The 23,050-nt window shown below is 40.0% G+C and overlaps 1 protein-coding gene across 4 annotated transcripts in view; it reads left to right on the forward strand.

Annotated features, from left to right (window-relative positions):
- LOC129177682 (receptor-type tyrosine-protein phosphatase mu-like) overlaps positions 1-23,050 on the forward strand; it is a 284,927-nt gene that overhangs the window by 174,467 nt on the left and 87,410 nt on the right. For 2 of the 4 annotated variants that reach the window (XM_054769053.1, XM_054769054.1), the window contains exons 15-16: positions 4,343-4,478; positions 10,559-10,588. In XM_054769053.1, the coding sequence (XP_054625028.1) occupies positions 4,343-4,478; positions 10,559-10,588 (166 nt within the window). The remainder of the gene's footprint in view (positions 1-4,342; positions 4,479-10,558; positions 10,589-23,050) is intronic. The other 2 variants (XM_054769055.1, XM_054769056.1) reach the window with 1 other exon arrangement.

The following is a 23,050-nucleotide window of genomic DNA, read 5'->3' on the forward strand; positions in this document are numbered from 1 at the left end:
ATGATGAACACATTTAAAAGCTGATATCTAGCAACTGTCATGGTTTTCTTGATAATAACCAAAATCACTTCAGTTCTTACATAAAGAGCTATAGCATTGTGCTGCCAAAAAATTTAAGCGGATGTTAACCAAATAAATTTTTCCCATAAGAAATAATGTGAATCCAATAAATGTGTTCCAGAAAGCCAAAATGTTTACACAAAACACAATTTTATATTTTGTTTTACATGCAGAAAACAATTGTAAATGCATATAATGCATGTAAATACATATGAATGATGAATGAAAGAGATAAATGAACATTTAGGGTGACTTTTACCTTCATTGAAGATGTGATTCTTGACGTGACTGAAAATAGGAAGGTGGTGGTGGTTGATCTCGCTGCCACATTGTGTCTTTGGGAACAGTCATGTTTTCAATGAAGGTAAAAGTAACTTCAAATGTTAATTTATCCCTTTCATTCATCATTTATATGCATTTAGAATTGTTTTATGCATGTAAAACTATCAACGTGTTTTGTGTAAACATTTTTCCGCTGATGACCGCTGATGACATCATAGGCGAGCTGACATCCGGTTTGGTTGCCATTTTGTTTAGCTAGTTGAAGAGGATGCTAACAAGGAACAAAAAAGAAAAAAAAGATGAAATCCATCAAGAACACAGTTGGACTCCTGCAGTGTATGAATAACAAAACAAGACGTACACCATATTGTACGCTAACCCGAGAATGCACGCAAACCAAGGCAAAATTGTTTACATTTCAACCAAAAAACACAATTACCGGGGCTAACTGCGGTTCTACTGTATAAAATATACTGTATAATCATTATGATTAGCTTTTCATCAAATACAGCTTTATAATTATTCTCTATGAAATGTCATTTTTGTTAATATTTTTGGGTGTCTGGAACAGATTAATTGGATTTACATAATTTTCTTTGGGAACAGTTGCTTTGGTTTTTGTACGTTTCGGTTTTCGCTGGAGCTTTTGGAGTAAATGAATTTAAAATTGTCACTCTGTGCGTGACAGTTTGGATTCTTTTGTTTCGGTTCTCCTTATTTCCCATTATAAACTCTTGTTTTGCAACCACTTCCTGTTTTGTGCTGTTGTCTGTCATCTTGACCTCTTTCTGAGGAAGCTGCCAGTCACATTTGGTCCTCATTTGTAATTAGTTGGCTTCTTTAGGAGAGTGTGTGGTCTTTGTGTTTGCTGGTTCATTGTCGTTTGGTTGTGTTGGACGCTTGTGATTGTATGCATTCCACTGCTTTATCTCTCACTACTTCTATGTAGTTTGTTCCTCGCCACAGTGCTTCCTTTTTTTTATACACTGTTGCGTTTTGGTAGTGTTTTGCCTGTTTGCACTTGGTTGTGCAGCTATTCAAGACCTTTTTACATGCACTACTCTCTTGTCTCTGCATCCTGGGGTCACTACCATGCGTAGACGTGACACAAATTCATGTAAAGCAGCCGAAAAGTAGTTTGTGGCGGCTAGCAAACAATGAGAGCAGAGCCTCCTTGGTGGAGGTAAAGAATAAAAGAAAGCTGAAGTGTTGGCTATGCAGATCCTGCCAATGCTGAAGAGCGTCTTTTTAAAATTCCACTGCGTTCCTCCTGCTGTGCGAGTCGCTGAGAGAATCTCAATCCCGGTGGGGCGACATGTGAATATAGACGAGCCTCCTTTGAGCTCAAAGAGGGGGATTTGTCATACATTTGTGTTTAGGTTAAGAAAAAAGAGCACAGTGATGTGTCATCAGCTCATCAGCTGATTGCTAAACGTATAGAATATTTTTCAAAAAAAGCTCACCGGAGCAAGAATAATATGTCACCAGGATGGATCATCTGTGTTTTTGGTGGCGAGACAAAGCCATTTATCATTCTAAATATAGACGCGCATATTCAGGTGTGGACGCTTGTGATTCACGTATCACACCATGCACTCTTAAAAGTCTAACCTCCACTTTGCTCTTCCACTATCTCCACTTTTGGTGATTTCAGGCCTTTTTTATGAATAAATGTATATTTTCTGGGGTATTATCTTTTCCTGCCACGCTGCCTCCCACATCCCACAGTGCTCTAACCCCAAACAGGATTAAGCGAGGCTGAAGATGCTGCAAACTTATCTCACTGAGCTTCCTCCTCGCGCTGGAGGACGCAGGCGGCGAAAGGTGGAGTCTTGAAGAGGACAATGAGGAAGTCACGCGGGAAGTTCTTTAAGCCGGAAAACGATGTTTATTCCACACACAATAACAGAGTGTTGATTATTTCACCTCCGCATGCTCATGCAAGCAAAACAAACGCACACTTTTCCTGCAGGACAGTTGATTTATTTCAGTAATTGTATTCAAAAAGTGAAACTTGTATGTTATGTACATTTACATGCACAGACTGATGGATTTCAAATGTTTATTTCTTTTAATTTTGATGATTAACTGAATAGTAATGAAAATCCCAAATTCAGTATCTGAGAAAATGTTAATATTACTCATGACCAATCAGAAAAAAGGACTTTAGAAATGGGGCCGCACAGTGGCTGAGTGGTTAGCACACAGGCCACACAGTCAGGAGATCGGGAAGACCCAGGCTCGAATCTTCGCTGGGCATCTCTGTGTGGCGTTTGCATGTTCTCCCCGTGCGTGTGTGGGTTTTCGCCGAGTACTCCGGTTTCCTCCCACATTCCAAAAACATGCATGTTAGGTTAATTGGCGACTCTAAATTGTCCATAGGTATGAACGTGAGTGGGAATGGTTGTTTGTCTATATGTGAGTGAATGAGTGAAAAGTGAGTGAATTTCCCCGCTGTGGGATAAATAAAGTACAAATACAAATATGTGCCCTGTGATTGGCTGGCGACCAGTCCAGGGTGTACCCCGCCTCTCGCCCGAAGTCAGCTGGGATAGGCTCCAGCATACCCCTGCGACCCTAATTGGGATAAGCGGCATAGAAAATGGATGGATGGATTTTAGAAATGTTGGCCAACTGAAAAGTATGAATATGAATATGAAAAGTATGAACTGGCTCCTTTTACCTTACTTACGGCAGCAATACGGCGTGGAGTCGATCAGTCTGTGGCACTCCTCAGGTGTTATGAGAGCCCAGGTTGCTCTGCTTCATTGTTGGGTATGGCGTATCACACTTTCCTCTTGACAATACCCCATAGAAAATCTATGGTTGAGGTCAAGCGAGTTTGCTGTCCAATTAAGTACAGGGATACCATGGTCCTTAAACCAGGTACTGGTAGTCTTGGCACTTTGTGCAGGTGCCAAGTCCTATTGGAAAATGAAATCTGCATCATCATAAAGTTGGTCAGCAGCGGGAAGCATGAAGTGCTGTAAAACTTCCCGATAGACGGCTGCACTGGCCTTGGACCTCAGAAAACAGAGTGGACCAACACCATCAGATGACATGGCACCTCAAACCATCCCTGACTGTGGAAATTTACACTGGAACTCAAGCAATGTGGATTCTGTGCCTCTCCTCTCTTCCTCCAGACTCTGGCACCTTGATTTCCAAAGTGACGCGATAGTTTGGGGTGCCACGTCATCTGCTGGTGTTGGTGCGCTGTGTTTTCTGAGGTCCAAGGTCAGTGCGGCCATCCACCAGGAAGTGATCGGTGTTGAAAGGCATTTATCAGCATATGCCGATCACGTGATTTTTACTAACTGGTGGCCGATCAATCAGAGCATCCTTATAAACTAGTATTATAAACAAAATAAATATAATAACATATATTATAAATAAAAGAATAAATTGATCATATTATACAAATAATATTCATATAATATTATAAACATATTTGAAAGTGTTTTAATTTCAGGTATGACAATATAGGATTAAGATTAATGTGAAATTATTGATTTATGATATATTCATGGAGAGCAGATCTACTGTTTATGAATTTTATTACTGAAATGTTTTTCAAGCGTTAAGTAAAGGAAACTTTAAAGATGCCTTGTCCCTTACACTATATATTTTAGTTGCTTAAAATGTTGTGAAATTACAGTCAACTAAAATTAAATGAATTTAAATGACGAAAGTATGACTAAAATACATGTTAGTATCTGAAACTCAAGTAAAAACCACTGTGAAAATGAGCACTGGTCTTTCCAAAGTGCTCATGGACCAATATTCATGTTTGTATTTGCATCATAACTTTTCCTAATATTTTGCCCCAGTCGTGTCGTCAAACAAGATGAATGACAATTTTGTGTGTCGTTAATTTTGATAGTTTCATTCCCAGTCCTGTATTTTAGAATAACTGATTATTTTTCCCTCGTATGCTTAAAGAGTGCATGAATTAGATGGTTGCAGATTTTTATCGAAGCTAACGAGGTGCGTTCTGCAGGAGCGGCGACCCACAAGCCCGACGCCGTGGAGCCAGAGAAGCAAACGGACCACACGGTGAAGATCGCGGGGGTCATCGCCGGCATCCTCCTCTTCGTCATCATCTTCTTGGGCGTGGTGCTCCTCATGAAGAAAAGGTAAGCCCCGCCTCATTGCATGATGTCAGAAGACAGGCGCCGTCTGCGCGATCATTTTGTGATTGTCATGAATGTCATCATGTGCTCATGCACCATCAAGGCCATTGAGGACAAACTGTCAATCTAACTAAGATGACTTTTTGAAGCCCGCAAATGGAGATAAGCCTGAAATATAAATATAATAATAAGAGAGAGTACGGCAGGGGTTTCCAAGCTTTTTCCAGCGAGGGCCACACAGTGAAAAATTAAAGGATCCAAAGTCAACTTTATATGTCAACTTTATACTACTATAATGTAGGGATGTCCGATAATATCGGCCCACCAATATTATCAGCCCGATATTGGCATTAAAATGTGATATCCGTAGATATCGGTATGGGGTTTTTTCCTGATAATGAAAATGGATTAAAAAAAAAAAAAGCTCTATAGATGGACATTTTAATGTTCACATGGCCAGGATGACATCACAGTTTGTTCACATACAGTGATAGACAAAAATGGAGGTAATAAGTCCAGTTCTGTTCAGTCCAGTCCTTCCATGACAAGAATTATGTGACATTTTATGGTATCGGTATCGGTTGATATCGGAATCAGAGATTGAGAGTTGGACAATATCGGCATATCGGTTATCAGCAAAAAAGCCAATATTGGACACCCCTACTAAAATGACTTTTTTTCACAATATTACAAGTTTATTCTTGTGAAATTATGACTTTTTCTCTCTAGACAACATTTTTCTAAGAGATTTTCTATTTTTGTTGTTGTTCTTTTTAAAATGTTCTTGTTAAATTATATTATTCTTTCAACTTCTTGTAAATTGTCTTTTCGGGATATTATGACTTTATTCCCATAGTATTTTGACATTATTCTTGTAACATCTTCTGTAACCTAATTTTCCAAAAATTTGAACCATATTTTGTTTTGTTTGTTTGTCATCATAATACAACTATAAAAACATTAACGTCTTTGTTTCTTTAATATTTGCCATTATACTACTAAAATGACATTATTTTTCCACATAATATTATGACATTACTCTTGTAAAATTACTTTTTCTCATTAGATAACAACTTTTTTTCTCTTAATATTTTGACTTTATTCTTGTAAAATGACTGCTCATTTTTCCATTTTTGTTGTTGCTTGTTTTTTTTTAGTTTTCTTGTCAAATGATATTTATAGAATGTGCCGTGGGTCATAAATGGCCCCCGGGTTGGATACTCCTGGAATATTGCCTTACTCCCCCCTCACATAACCAACACTTTCATTGCACATTACATATTTACAATCCAAAGAGCAACTTGTCAATAATTCCACAGCACTGACATACTGAGCTGGTAAGGTTGTTGCACATCATCACACACATGCCAATATCATTATCAGCAGAAAAAAAAACATACTAATATGAACTGATATCTCATTTTTTGCCAATATCAACCCTACAACCCTACTTTGATATTTTCATTCTTTTGTCATATGAAAATAAAGTCAGCATGTATTGTCATTATTGTCACACACAAATTCAATATGAGCAGAAGACAAGAAAATACAGCAGTTTACCATTCATGTATTTGCCGCTAATAAAGACTTTTCGTTGTTTGGCGCGTCTGCACCACATCAGCTAACGGTAATTGTTTTCATTCCGGCTCAATCAAAGCCTAGACGGAGGCGACTACGCCCGTCAAATTTGCCACAAATGACTCAGACCAACTGGGAATGAGAGCCGTGTGAGCCGACATGCCGGCGCCTCGTTAAGGTTCTGACCTCAGAGGTCATATGCACACTTTTTTACATGTACTTTTATTATTCATATACCCACTGCCCAGCCACACTACTTTTTTTTGTCAGGAGTATAAAAACACACAGCAAACGTCCATTGTTAGTTTAAACAACATTGCACTGTTAATGCAGGGGTGTCCAAAGACTGGCCCCGGGTGCCTTTTGCAGCCCACGGCATATTCAACATATAGACAATATACAGGTGCATCTCATTATTAGAAAATCTTTGAAAAGTTAATTTATCTCATTCGTTCAATTCAAAAAGGAAAAGTCGTATATAGCAGGGTAGGGGTGATTACCAAAACTTGACAGTAGTCAAGTGACCGTAGGAGCGAATGTTGCCTCAGTTCGGTGCTAAATGAATAGTTACTTCAGTTAATCATTACTATTACTTTAGTGGCACTGAAATGAAGCAAAAATGAGGTATAGTAACTTGCACACGTTTCTCCATTGCTCTCCACACCAGCACACTTCATTATTCACCAATCACACTAATGATGAGGTGCATTCACGAACACCAGAATTCTGAACATCAGCGTTACAACAAAAACAGGTTGCTACACTAACTTCATTTTGCTCAATGAGTGCATGACTCTTGGATGTAGGATTAACGGGTAAACAGTTTATCAGTTCTATCAGTTATCAATTTCTGCTGTAAATGTGCAAAATGTATGCTGAGTACTGTCAAATTCCTTTTTTCTTAAGACATTTTGCGTACAATTGCATACAATTTGTTGTGATTTTTAAAAATTTTATATTGGTGAATGTATTACTTAGTTATCATTTTATTTGAAGTACAGTAGTACCTCTGTTTTTGTTCCAAAAGGTCCGTCAAAAACGGAAACCAAGGCCATTTTTCCAACAAGAAATAATGTAAATCCAATTCATCTTTTCCAGACACCCAGAAATATGAACAATAACCATCAGAACATGTAGAAAATACAGAATGAAATGGATAAATGAACATTTAACATTGCTTTTGCCTTTATTGAAGACTCTTGCTGGCGAAGACGACGAGGAGTGGAGAGGGAGGATCTTGAATTCAATAGTGTTTCTCACCTTCTCTATCAAATTGCTGTCACTTGCAACTTTGTTTGGCCTCATGGTTATTTAGCAGAGATGAACTGTGAGTCTTGTGTTTGGGCACTCGCTTTGTGGAACGATACAGTACAGGGCAAACGGACTAGCTTGTTACGTGCAGTACTGTACGAAAAAAAAGGCAAAATGTTGGCACAAATGTTTGACAAAAACCAAATCATACAAAAACCAAGGCTTGACTGGATATAATATCAATTTATAAAGTTTCTGGACATTTGTTTTTTCAAACAAAATAACAACAATCGTTCTTGTCTTTGCTGGTACAAAAACTGAACTTTTGTGTTCAGAAGGACAACGCCATCAGCCAGTGCAGATACTTGAAACCTTCAAGTTATTATAAACTTTATTTTCTCACCTTTGTTAGATGGAGAAATAGATACTGGTTTGCGAGTAGCCAACCACATGGTATCCCACCAGCCTTCTTGTGTCCAAGTACTGGAGATACTTGAGCTGATACATGACCTAATAAAAGATGTTTTTATTGGCAGGACAACCTCAATGTGTCAAAACATCTCAACGGTCACATGTTGCCAAATTCAAACTTCTCTGAGTGGATCTGAAAATGACTCAGACAAGGAAAGTTCTTGATCAATCACAATGTATTCAATGTAGCAAAAAGATTGTGATGTATACAGTTAAATAAGCATAACAGTAAAAAATTAAACTTCATATATTGCAAGATAGTTTACATTCAGCTCATGTCCACCTCTTTTATTCCTCCAGCAAAACTCCGAAAGTGGCTCAACAAAACCTGAATTCCCCCAAAATGAAATGGTACTACAACATTAGTTTTCAACCTACTTTGTCAAGTCCGGTTCTCGGCTTTGTGCTAAGTGCATGCTCACAAAAAAGGGGGTGTTTGATGCCATATACTTCCACTCAAGAATGGAGCTATCCTGGCTGGTGTACTTTACAAAAAATGAGCAAGTAATTATTATGGAGCATTGTGAGGAGTTGAACAAGATTTTCACTGCCAAAAGCAACGCTGTCGTCGCCAATAGAGCGAGGGAGGACTGCTGGCAGAATAATGCTGGGCGTGTAAATGTGCAAGTTAACACTGTCTATTATAGTAACTACAGTGTATACACTACTCATCTTTTCATTTATGAATGCTCAACATTGCGGCATTTTGACATATTAACGCTTACCCATTTAAAAAATAAATAAACTGGAGCAACAACTGTCTTTTTTCGTCTTTGAAATAATCCTATTGATTTCATATTTAATGGCTATAGAATGCTAGGTGGCACAGTTGACGTCGTTTGTGGACTTTTTTTTGACAAGCAATGTTTTTTATTCTAACAATAAGGAAGTGTTTTGTTACAGTTGATTGATGCCTTAGAGTGCTTATTCCTCCAGCAAATATTGCAATATAAGAAGACTCATGGGCTGAGGACTCACGCAACGACTACTGTGACATATTTGTCTGCTAACATTGGCCTAATTATTCATATTTTATATTGCATTTTACTCCTGATGCTTGGCTCAAAAAGTGAGAAAATGCAATGTATTCCCTCAGCTGAAAATCTATGTCACTTATAGAGAATTTCATCAAGGAATGCTAGCGAATCAGTGTCATCTCAAAGTATCCACTCGTAGTGCTGCCCAAATTATTCTTGCTCCCACATCCACCGGGTTCTCAATAAATGGTGATGCTATCTCCGAATGAGTTACACAGTGAAACAGCGGCACTTTCATAGCTGATTTTAAGCTTAAAGTCTGGACATAACCTGGTCGGGATCAGGTTATCAGGCTAACCCACTAAACTCACTTTGCATTATACCACCCAGGAGGCTAGTGGGAATGTTCCAGGTGGTGAAGATGGCTTTACGGAAGGCATCCACTTTCTGGATGATGTCCATTTTTGTCAACTTCCTTCGACATCCATCCCTAAATGTTCTCAATTCGATTTAGATCAGGGGAACACACAGGATGGTCCAAGGGAGTGAACTTATTCAGTGAGAAGTCCTTTTTGAACTGCAGCGTTGTCCTGTTGAAAAAGCCCATACAGACGAGTGCGGTCAGTCATGAGGGATGCCCCCTGCAACATCTCCACATAGCCATCTGAACAACCTGAAGCTCCATTTTTCCTTTGAAGGAAAAAGCAGCACAGATCATGATGGCGCTCCCTCCTCTGTGCCGTGTGGAAACCATCTCAGGTGGGATCTCCTTGTCATGCCAGTAACATTGGAAGCCATCAAGACCGTCAAGCTTACATTTTTCTCATCTGAATGTCCCATGTTTGGTGCTCTCCTGCAAATTCCAAACGGCCAATTTTGTGGCCTTGAAGAAGACGAGGCCTTTGAAGACTTTTTTTTATTCTGAAAAGCCTTCTCTGGCAGATGGTGTCTGATGGTTATTGGACTGCACTCGACACCAGTAACAACCTTCATTTGGGCCGAGGATGGTCCCGTGTCTTGACGGACAGTCAATGGGATCCTCCGGCTCAGGGTCGGTGAAATTTTTTTGGGTCTACCACTTGACTTTTTTGTTCCATAACCCCCCTTCTCTCTAACTCACCCTTCTTTGAGGAAGTTTCAAATGACGATCTCACCGCGTCCAACCATAAGATCGAACAGTGCAAAATGTCCATTCTTGCAATTTTTCAACTGGTCTTAACATTTTGATCAGGAGTGTATATTACCTTAATGCATTCCTTTCCCAAACCTTCCAGTATGACCGGCATTCCAGCAAAAAACACACCTGACCGTCCCATGACCTTTTCTTTTTAGCTAAATGAAACACCCATTACAAACCTAAATATGACTTATAATGCATGTGTGTGTTAATACATGTATTTGTGGTGAAGTGTATTGCATTTATTGATATTTAATGAATGTATGTATTATGCATTACTGATTAGGGTTACACTGTTTACAATACGTAAATATTGATTATGCATTGAGAAACTGCATATGCAAACATTATGTGTCGGGAAGAGCATAAGCAAGCTCAAATATCTAACATCACATGATAGACTTCAGAGTTTTTATTGGTCGGCCACCCGTCAGCCATAACTTCCCCCGCCCACGCCGTCCAAATCACAAAGTCTAACCTCCACGTGTGTGCCGCCATGTCTGATTTTGTTTATTTTTTTCCCAAAACATTAATATATTTTTACTTTTTCTTTCCTTTCCATCCGCCCCCAACCCCCCTGCCCCCTCCACTGCGCACATCACCACCACCACCACCACCCCACTCGGCAGAAGAACCTATCACTCCTACACTTACTACCTGTAAGTAACCAACTGGGTGTAATGTTAGTTGCCATGCTTCTTCTTTCTTCTCACCTGCACGCATGCAGCGACATGTGACGCCCTCCCTCCTTGCTGCCCCCTTCAGGCTACAGCTGTTACTGCACTCTCACATAACTTACTGGGGGAGCTTTGGATCCACCAAGAAGGGGCTGACGCTAACTCTGCACCACTTTTAAGAGCTAAACTGAGACATATTTAGTATTTTGTTAACTATTTTATGGAATTGTGGCACAGGATTATACATTTATCTCCCAAATGCATGCAGTTGTTCTCTTCCCAACATCGTCCTTTTACATTGCATTTTACATTTACATTGCATTTTACATTCCATTTAATGCATTTTTTTTCTTCCTACATCCTTTTTCCGCCCTCCCCCAAGCATGCTTTGGGTTTTTGCACGTATCTTTTTGATGACTTGTGTACAACACGCACAAAAACACTCACTCACACTCACTTTTAATAGTGCAGAGAGTTCTTAAACGGCACGGTAAAGCAGCTTATTGTCCTTCTGTGGTGTCTTTGTGGTGCGATGCAGGCTAATCTGTGTTGATCACATCAAAGAACATCCCATAATAATACTGGAGATACTACTGCGTTGAATACTCTCCTTAAAGCCCTGCTGTAAAGTCTGAATCCTGCTCGTTTGTTGGCTGAAATGCAAACTTTTCACACACTGGCAGATGTTCTTATTCATTTTTTAACGCCTAATTAACACAAATCAGCTATAGGCCCTCCTGAGTACATGCAAGCCATCACCTGTATGATTGATGGCGTCCATTAAAGCTCTCACACGTTCATCAAAGTCTCGGCTGTTGCCTGCCGTCGCCAAAATATGCACTTTGGTTGCCCTACCAGACTGAAGTGACTGAAGTGGTGATGCCGCACTCGTTAGCCATGCGCTCACATGTGCCATCAAATGGGCGGCCGATACTTTAATCAGGCGGCCGGCCGCTGTGCATGCTGTCGTGGGCGTGGGGTTGGTGGTCTCGTGAGGGTCCGAACCATCCATCAAACTGTAAGATTCAAGATCAAGAGTTTTATTGTCATATGCACAGTAAAACAGGTAGTTCTGCTATGCAATGAAATTCTTGTTCTGTTCATTCTCTCCGAGAAAAAGAAAGAAAGAAAATGAATAAGAACATCAGAAACATAAATAGCAATAAATTTAGCAGCAACAACAGAAGAGACATTAATACAAATAAATAAATCAATAAGTAAATAAATAATAAAGTGCTATGAGTGTGTGCGTGTGTTTCGTGCGGTGTGTGTGAGTGCTTCGTTGAGCAGTCTGATGGCCTGTGGGTAAAAGTTGTACGGCTTCCCAATGAGATTGTACGACGCATCAGGCTCACACTCATCTGATTGCAGCATTTCATGTGATGTTAAAGTCGTTTTTTATGCACATTTTACCGTTAATGTTCAAATTCTAGATGTGGCGTTTATTTACCTAAAGCGCAAAGAGGGCGAGGAGTTATTTGGAAGCATGCCATAATTGGAGAGAGCCTGCTATTTCCTAAATTACATATAACAGTTTCATTTTTTTCACTTTAATACAGTCAAACCTCAGTTTTCATTTTTTCTTTTTGTTTTTTTGCGATAAATGTTGCCTCGGTGTTGGCACAATATCGCGAATAACAAACTAGTCCGTTTGTCCTGTACTGTATAGTTCAGTGAAATTGAATGCTGAAACAAAGCACCCTACACATTGCTCACTAACCGTGCATTTTTTTGTTTAAGTAACTGCTAAATAGCCCACCATGGGGCCAAAGAAAGCTGTGAGCAATTTGATGCAGAAGGTATTGAATTCAATCTCACCAGGGTAGTGTGCAGGGAAGTCTGCATCAACAATAACTTCCATCCATTCCTCATTTAGAATTATTTCACAGTGTTTTCTGCATGGAAATCTATCCTTTTTCTCGACAAAACGTATTTTTCTTCATAATTTTGGGTATCTGGAATGGATGAATGGGATTTACATGATTTTCTATGGGAAAGACTGCCTTGTTTTTCTTACGTTTCGTTTTTCGGCGCATCGTTTGGAAAGGATTAAAAACGAAAATATAGGTACCACCGTAATAATTTGGAGTGCATGAGAAAGTGGAAAGGAAATTGTAGCTCTCCTTGACCACATGATCATTAAAGAACAGGTTTACACAGCTTTCACACCGAACAGCTGAGTAGCAACATTTTAAAGTGTATGCAGAGCTAGATAAATCTGCTGGATGCTGATGACCAAGATGCTTCCAATGCAGCTACTGCCATCTTGTTCAGTTAATTAAAAAATAAAAAACAGGTTGTTTCCTACAGCCGCCTGCATTTTGACCCACGGCTAATTAGAGACCCTGGCGGTTATTTGCTTTCGGAGTGCACTGTAGCACTGTAGTTGTTATAATAAAATTAATCCTAACTGTGCAGACATTGTATAGTGTACTGTAAGTCAGTGGGCATGTTGTGTTGTGTTGTGTTGTATGGTTCTTCTTAGGAGGCAGGTGGATCCTGAAGGTGTGATGAGTGCGTGCCTCAAAGTCTGCAAACATGTGCGCTTGTCATCAGCTTGAATTCCTGCATAGAGGCGTCGCCGTTCATCTTTTATGCAACACACAAACCACACTCGTAACTCTCTGTAACGGGGTTAGGGGGCCTCATTGCAGCGACCGAGTGTCGGGATGCGGGAGGTCTGCTAAATGCAGCATGTATAACATGGAGCGCAGGGGGTGAACACCACACAGCGAGAGCACGTTGAACATGTAGCAAGAATCACTTTAATTGGTACAAGCCTTGCACATTTAGCACGTAGTGCCGCAGCATAATGATGAGCGAGGAAGAGGGATCGGAGGGGGAGGAGGATGATTAGACTCAGTCGCAGGATCTCATGCACGTTTAAACCCATGATGTCACCTACAATGCAAAAAGTGGCAATTTAATCAAGATGAAATACCTGCAACTGAGGTCAAAAGAGCTTTTTTTTTTTGACTGAAAATACTTTTTTGTATCAGAGTTTTATATTATATGCTTGTGCTGACTATTATGTATGCTGACATCTTAGATATTACTATAAGACAAAAAAAGTATTACATAAAATAAACAAATTTGAAGAAAAAAACGTGTTTAGTCAAAAATAAGCACCTTCGATGATTTCTGAAATGTAATCTTGCTTAGATATGCCACTGTTTGCTACAATGAATTAAAGTAATGCTAATATGAATTTTTTAATTTAATGTTTTACATTTTTTCATAATTTTTTGCCTGCCTCATTAACGCAGTCAATACCAAAGACGTATTTATACGTTTTTATAATCCCGAACACCCGATCTCAACAACGTATTTTGACGTTGTTTACGTTATTTTGCGCAAGATTTGATGACGCCATTCCACTAATGCGTTTCACTTCAGAGCACTTTTAAGCCATAAAAACGGCCACAAAATGGCAGAAGTGCATTTAACAAGAGCGCGGCAGAGATCAAGTGAAGGGAAAATCACACATGACGCACATCACTGAAGGAGGAAGTGAGAGAACGTGGAGGAGTGTAGCGTGCAGAAGGTTACGCATTGTAGGGAAATTTTAATGCATGCACACGCACGCACACACGCATGCACACACATAGTTTAGTTACAAATGTGAAAATTGAAAATAGTTCATGGTGTTATATTTGTAAATAAATTGTTATTTTGATGTAAAACAACCCTTTTTTGTGTTGCTTATGTTGGTATAGTTGTTTTTATATTTATATATTTTTAGCTGTCACAAAAGCAAAACATGTTTGTGTCAAAGTGAAAGTTATGCTTGAAATTGATCTTTTGACAAAAAGCTGTTTTTCTCTATTCGGGAACTGATATTTTCCTGAAATTTACCTATGTTCTACTGCTGATTGCTAAAGAACGAAAAAAGGTAGAAACAAACTTTTTTTTCTAATGAAAGATGGGAGTATTTCTTTCGGTAGGTTCCATGTTTATATTGCTATATAACACAATATTCTGTGTGCCTTGAAAGATCAGTGGTTGTCTTTTGAAAAATGGCTGAGATTGAATGAGTTAATGTAGTTTTGATAATGTAGAATTTATTGAAGATTGGCAATCGGAAAGACCTGGGTTCAAATCTCCGCTTGGGCATCTCTGTGTGGCGTTTGCATCGTCATCATCATCATCAACAATTTTATTTCAGACACATACATGGTCCATAGAACATTAAAAAAAAAAAGTTTTCCCCGTGCGTGGGTTTTCTCTGGGTACTCCGGTTTCCTCCCACATTCCAAAAACATGCATGTTAGGTTAATTGGAGACTCTAAATTGTCCATAGGTATGAATGTGAGTGTGAATGGTTGTTTGTCTACATGTGCCCTGCAATTGGGTGGGCAATTGGTGTACCCTGCCTCTCGCCCAAAGTCAGCAGGGATAGGTTCCACCATACCCCCGCAAGGATAAGCGGCAAAGAAATGGATGGATGATGATTAATAGGTTTAATGGCTCAATGAAAAAAAAGCATGGTGTGTATTTGTTTGGTTAATCTTCCTGAACTGAATGAAATTTTGTCCAAACAAGCACTCCTACTGTGTTGCCTGTGCTATTATTTTCCTGATAAATACACCACATGGTGGCGTTGATATTAAACCCCAAACTTGGATTGACTTGAAATTTCACACATGAGTTCTAAAACACACCAGTGGTAACTTGAGGGTGTTTCACCAAATCACCGCAACATTTGGTACCCACCTTTAGGGGACGTACAAGCACGTGTGTGTCAAATTTGAGCAAGATTGGTTGAAAAACATGGGCGCCATCAAGCAAAAGGTCTTTGCAGGGACACGGGCGTGGCTTAATTGTCCATAAGTCAATGAGCATTTATCTGTGTATTACATGCATTCTGACGTGTCTTACAAAGCATTTTAACCACACCACATACGGTGCGCCACAAATGTAATTTTCAGTCATGGTCACTGGACGCTTCATTATGTACACCTGCATAATTGAATGAGCTCCAAAATAAAAGTTGCATCAAAAATTCCGGCCTTTAAAAAGATAATAATGCTAAAAAACAAATTTTATTTGTGTCGATGTGAGCCACGGACCATGCCCTTATAGTGATTTTCAGATTTTTTTGGGATAAATAATACCTCTCTGACAGCATTGATATAAAAGAAAGAGTATAAACAATCAATGAAAAGCTACTGATGGTAATCAGATGGACTCCCCTATGTTTCTCACGCACACGCACACACACACACACACACACACACACACACACACACTTAATGAACCTTTGCTGCCCGTGTCTCAAAGTTTGTGCAAAAATGAGACCCTCCATGCTGAGCTGCAGGGTTTTTGAAGCTGGCCGTTTAAAGAAACCGTGGCGGCGTCACTTCCCGCGGGCGCGCTAGAAGAACGCAGACGCTCAATCGGTGGCTGCCTTTCCTTTTTTGTTGTGGCAGAACTCCTGCAGTTTAGAGCTCGGGCCTGCTCGCTCTAATGAGGCTTCCATTGATGTCATCACCTGCCGTGTTTCTGCTGTCTGTCTCTGCTTCCGCAAACACCTCCACCATGGACACAGTTTGGTATTGTCGTGCACACATTACACCAATACATACTGTATATACATAAATGAATAGCTATAGATACATAGATAGATGGATATATGATGGACTGATGGATGGATGCATAGATGATCGACAGATAGATGGATGAATGGCTGGACAGATAGATGATGGGCGGATAGATGGATGGATGGATAGATGCATTGGTCGATTGATGGATGAATAGATGATGGATAGATACATAAGTTGATGGATGGATGGATGGATAGATGATGGATGGATAGAGGATGGATGGACAGATACAGGATGGACAGATGGATGAATAGATGCATAATGGATAGGTTGATAGATGGATAGCGGATGATAGATGGACAGGTCACTAGATGAAGGACAGATACCTGGGCAGGTGGATGAATGGATGGATGGGTGATAGGAGGATAGATGGACAGATAGATAGATGATGGATAGATAATGGATAGGTAGTTTGATGGATGGCTGGCTGGCTGGATGGATGGATAGATGATGGGTGATAGATGAGAGATGGATAGGTCGATGGATGGATAGATGATGACTGGTTAGATGATGGATGGATGGTTATGGTTGAATTTATTTGGAACATGCATATAGGTTACATTAAAATACTGCATGTTACAATTCACAATTCCACATGTCTGAAAAGAGTTGGAAGAAGAAGAGCTTGTTTAATCCTACCCCCTCTTCATTTCACATCAATTTCTAATACATTTCATCACTTCCTGTATTCAACATGCAGTATTTATTTTGATTTTTTTCCACATAATAAAAGCAGTTGTTTGTAAAGAACAAAAATGTTTTTCCTTTTTCCCAGTCAAATCGTTTGTGGTCTTTATAGCTAAAGGTTTCCACTTCCACTGTCCTGTGGTCTTTTTTGTTGTACTGTGAATGTCATTGAATGGATATATAGATACATGGACACATGGGATCCTAAATTCAGTGCTTCTTGTTGAGCAGTCCCTTGCAACATGGTAGTGATATCAAATGTTATTGAATGTCATATTCCAACTGCATCGTTCTTGGTTTGTGGGTTATGGCCTCATTTTTTTTTGTTGTCATGGTGATGTGATCTTTCATATTTATCCAGATCCTTGATATCTTTGACAACAAGCACTTTTGCCGCTTCTGGCCTTCCATTTAGCTTTATGTATATTTTGCAGTTTTCGCTCCGAGTACCTTGTGTCGTTCCCTTTTTTCTTAAGTCACGTGCTTTCTTGGCAATGTCAGCATTGCCTTTCGTTAGATGCTTATTCATGTAGATGTTTGTACCTTTCAGCTTTTTTCCCTGTTTCAGCAGTGCGGTTTTGAATTCCCTGTTTCTGAACTTGACGATGATGGGTGTGATATTGCTTCAGCTATACAGTGGGATGCAAGTATCAATGGTGTCGTATCTACATCCACCTCTTTTGATTATAAAAAATTGACAATTTTTTGCTTTGTTGGAGTAACATCCATTTGTGTTTCTTCCCTGTTCTGGACTGCCCTGGCATTTGTCCTGGGTATAATTCAGAGGATCACATTGTTCATTCTTGCATTCTGATAAATCTCATCAATTGTATTTTTCATTTGCTCAATGATTTTTTCTCTTCCCCAAGAGTGGCTCGCAAGGCAGCATTTTCATCCAGTAATACCTTGATATCATCCTGTAGTACCTGTAGTACCTTGATATCATTGCGTAGTGCTCTATTTTCCTCCATAGGGATTTTAACCTATGGAGGAAAATGTGGCAGCAGCGTGCAAGGCAGGATTATAATCTTGTAGTACCTGGATATTGTCCCGTAGTGCCTTGGTATCCTTGCACAGTGCTCTATTTTCCTCCTTAAGGTTTATGGCCTCATTAGGGCTGTTGTTCTGTGTTTGCAGGCCTCATAGAGCTTGCCTTATTTGTGCTATAGTTTCCTGTTGTTGCTCTTTCATGTCTTTCAGTGCATGAAATAACATCCAAACTTTCTGTACGTCTACATCTAATTGTAAACCCAGGTTTATATTCTTGAGGCACCATATAATGTTAAATTCTCATCATGCAACTCTGAGGATGGCACTGTTGTATGAGCAGATTGCATGAGAATGATGGCATTAGTGTGAATTTAGTGTGTTTCTAGTAGAACAACTGACAACACAATGTTTGACTACAGAGGGCCACAGGGCCACCTGTTGATTGTCATTGTGGACCCAGATTTCCAGGCTAGGTGTCATTTCACTTTTTCACTTTTTTTTTTTTTTTTTTGCATTGTTGTCAGGCACTTCAGCTGTTAGCCATTTAGCTTGGCTTGCTAACAGCTGTCAGTACTTGTAGCTCGTCTATTTCAAAGAATCTGTACCTCTCGCCTGTCCAAGTTCAACTTGAGGGTGTCAGGAAGCTGTTCTGATCTTGTGTTCCCAAATCATAGACAGAAAAGCACCAAAATTGTTCAAAACTTTGACAGCAGACCTCTTGCCATGTATCTGACCATCTATCCTCCTTTCACTTATCCACCATCACCTGTCATCCACCTGTCCAAGTATCTGTCCATCATTTATCGACCTGTCCATGTATTATCATCCTCTATACATCAATCAATTTACCCATCCATCAACCTATCCATCCATCATCTATCCATCCATCCTCTAGCCATCCATCATCGACCTATGCATCTATCCATTCATCCATTCATTGACCTATCTATCCATCATCTATCCCACCGTCATGTATCCATTCATCCATCGACCCATCCATCATCTGTCCCACCATTACATATCCATACGTCCATCGACCTATCTATCTATCATCTGTCCCACCATCATGTAGCCATACATCCTTCGACCTATCCATCTATCCATTTCATGATGTAACCAGCCTTCATCTATCCATATATCGCCTATCCATCTATCATTTATCATCCATCCAGCCAGCCATCAATCCATCTATCTACCTGTCCAATATCTATACATCATTTATCTGTCCATAATTTAGCGATCTACCCATCTATTGTCCTCGAGCCATCTATCAATCTATCCATTATCTATCATCTATCTATCTAGCCAGCCATCATCTATCCATCCATCCATCATGTATCTATTCATCGACCTATCCATCCATCCTCTATCTATCCATCATGTATCCATCCATTCATCGACCTATCCATCTATTATTCATCGACTGGAAAGGATACTGGTTCGTGTGTGAGTGGCAAAAGCTAAGGAACAAGTCGTTCAATGGTGGTGTGGAGCTACAATAACTTCTTCTATTCATCACTGCTAAAACTTTCACAAACTTATGGTGGTCCAACGGTTTGTACTGCCCATTACTTCCACCTACAGTACTGGAGTGGAACATTATCAACTGCAAATTACGACCATCTATCCATCCACTATCCATCAATCTACAATCTACCATCTATCTATCAAGCCAGCCATTTGCCTAGCCATCATCTGTCCACCAATCTATTCATTTATTCAGCCATCCATCTATCCAACTATTCATCAATCCATCCATCCATCTACCAATCCATTATCTATTGATCTATCCGTCATTTATCCATCAATCAACCTATTCATCATCTATCTAGCGATGAAACTATACATCTATCCATTTGTCTATCATTTATTTAGCTATCCATCCAGCCATGTATCTGTCCATCATTTATCTATGTGTTCAGCTATCATCCTCTAGCCATCTATCAATCTATCCATTATGTATCAATCATCTATCCAGCTATCAACGTGTCTATCTATCTAACAATCAGCTATCCATCCATCAACCTATCCATTCATCGATCCATCTATCCGTCCATCCATCCATCCATCTATTCAGCCATGCATCCATCTATCCATCAATCATCTGTAATCCATCCTCTATCCATCCATCATCTGTCCATCCATTCTCTATTCATCCATCCATCCCGCCATCTATCTGTCCATCGACCTATCCATCCTTCATCTATCATGCATCATCTATCCCACCATCATGTATCCATCTATCCATTGACCTTCCATGCTCACGAACAAAACATATGCTCATTAAAACGTGTCAGGTTGTAATTTGTCATTGTTAAACAGGATATTATTATGTTTTGTTCCTTTGGATCCAGAAGAACCAGGATGAAATGGACCACTTCTCGCGATTAAGGCCCCCAATGTTTGCCATTCACCCTCATTGTAGGTAGTAGGGCCTTGGTGGAGGTCTGCGCTCCTTTTTTTGTCGTAGTTGTTGGTATCTTCTCCGGTGCAACTCACACGACAAATAGTCTCATTCATCAAGCGGTGCAAACATTTGACTTTCTCAAACTTCTACTGTATCTCTGGCGGCGCTTGAGAGTCCTTAATATGCTCATCCATCATTATATTTCCCCTCTCGTACAAATTAGCGCCGCATTTACATGAAGATTCATCTTCATCATGCGGCTTGCCTCCGTCTGCAAAACTAAACTCAACTCCAAAGTTGTCAAAGCTGGAACAGAAGGACCTCATGGAAGCCAAAAGAGAAAAAACGCATGGAAGATCTAAATCAGAGCTCTTTCACATGTTCATATCTGACATATTGAATGTACAATACCTCCCAAACGTTAGCACAGCTCTCTCATTATATTATACCTTCTCAGGGGACTATACTTTCGCATAATGTTGGCTACACTTTAGAGTAGTCAGTGTACAGCTTGTATAGCATATTTACTACTATGAATACCCGGCAAACCAGGGAGTCCACCTCACAGTGAACAAGTTTGAAGTGAATATTCAGTTTGAGCACGATTGTTATCTACCACTGCCTTAATCATCTTGAGCATGGAATTGGCTGGAGCTATGTAGGTTGTTGCTGGTGGACGTTACACATCTTGGCTCCGATACCTTCCGTCCTTCTTTCCTTCCTTCCTGCCTTCCTCACCACCATGCGTGACAGTTTCCTTGCTACTCACTTGTGTTGCCAGCTATTTAGACATTAACGACTGTTGTGTTGACTCATTTGCTATACTATACAAGCTGTACACTACTCAAAAGTATATAATATACTATTTATATAATAGTATTGTGCCTTGACAAGATATACTGTCTTGCTGAAATGTGAGGGGTGCTTGATTACAGTGCTTCTAAACAGACCCCCGCTTGAGAGATGAATCTGTCTCGTCATGGTGGACTACACGTGACCACCCCCAAAACATAGCCCCCCTTGCCTCCCGCAGTGTCACAGTTTCCATATGATACCAACAAAAAGGTCTCATTGCTTGCGCTCATAATTGCAGAAGAAAGACACAGAGTATCCTGCAGATGAAAATGTCATGTCGCTCTCCCAAGAACGTGTCGGCCATTAGTGCCATGCTGAGCCCCTCGGAGCAAATGACTGTGTGGGGGGGGGTGGTGGTACTGTGGGGCCCGCCACCATATGGCACCAACGTGGCAGCGGTTTTGCAAGATTGAACAAATAGAGGAGATTTGTGAAAACAAAGCAGCGGGATAGTGCGGTTAGACTGCAGGATTCAAAGCGGCAGAGGGGTTGCAAATGTACCCCCCTTCTCATGGGAATCACCACCACGCCAAATACAGTGCCCCCACTACCCCACCCTCTCCTGCTACAAGAGCAGCAGCGTTCTGACTCTCCAGCTGTTTCTCTGCGCTGATGACACTTTTTTGGAAATAATGGAGCGTTAACTCCACCGAGTGATGAAGTGATGTTTTATTAATCACCGCTGGGACGCTCCTCTATTCTCCTCTTCCTCGCTGAGGTCAGGGCTGGCTTCAGAGAGCCTGTCCGCCAGGAATTCTCTCTTTCTTTGCTAGGACACTTCAGAGGGGTCGAGAGGAAAAAGAAACCCCTTCAACACACACACATAAAAAAAACTAAAGTTGGTTTCCATTTTTCAGTTGGCTCATATCTATTTCAGCAAACTTTCCGCTTTCGCTTCCGAATTCTCACTGTGGCTTTTCACATAGAGATGCCGAAAAAAAGCAGTAACAGTAGATTCAAAAGCCATCTTGTCATCATGTTATTATTTTTAGCAACAGCACTTGTCTAACACAGACAATTGTTTCAACACAACAGGGCGAGAGAAGTCAACTCTCGGGATTCCCTGCACAATGCTAGGGGCATCAAACTCGTTTTCACCATGGGCCACATGACAGTTATGGTTGCCCTGAGAGGGCCGCCAATAACTGTGAAACCACATTTGATTTTTTTACTTATATTATGTATTTACTTACTTGAAATCAGAAGTCAAGGTGCCAAGCAGAAATTTGAGTATTGCATAATTATTGTATAATAAATCCTAAATTACAATTTTAAAGATTAAAAATATACTCAGTATATAATATGACAGTACAGACCCTTTCCAACAAATTTGAATATCATGGAAAAGTTGTTTAATTTCCATAATTCCATTCAAAAAGTTAAACTTTCATAGATTATAGATTCAGGGCCCACAATTTAAATGATTTCAAGTATTTATTTGTTTATTTTTACATAATTTGGGCTTCCAGCTCATTAAACCCAAGAAAACAGGAATTCAAAAAATTAGAATACTGTGAAGAAATCAGCCTAAATTTTGCAGGGCATGAATGTTTTAAACTGAGTGTCACATACTAATCATCTACTAAACTCAAATCACCTGCACAGGCTTCCCCAGGTGTCATTAAATTGCTTCAGTTTGGTTCAATTGTCTCAGTTGGGTTCAATATGGGGAAGACTGCAGACATGACAACTGGCCAGAAGACCATCATTGATACCCTCCATAGGACGGGTAAGCCACAAAAGTTCATAGCTAAGGAGGCTGGTTGTTCAGAGTGCTGTGTCCAAGCATATCAATGGAAAGTCTAGAGGAAGAGCAAAATGTGGCAGGAGAAGATGCACCAGCAAAAGAGATGACCGTGGGCTTCAGCGGATTATCAAACAGGGAAGATTCAAGAATCTGGC

The sequence above is a fragment of the Dunckerocampus dactyliophorus genome, chromosome 2 (genome assembly GCF_027744805.1).
Source record: "Dunckerocampus dactyliophorus isolate RoL2022-P2 chromosome 2, RoL_Ddac_1.1, whole genome shotgun sequence".
NCBI lineage: Eukaryota > Metazoa > Chordata > Actinopteri > Syngnathiformes > Syngnathidae > Dunckerocampus > Dunckerocampus dactyliophorus.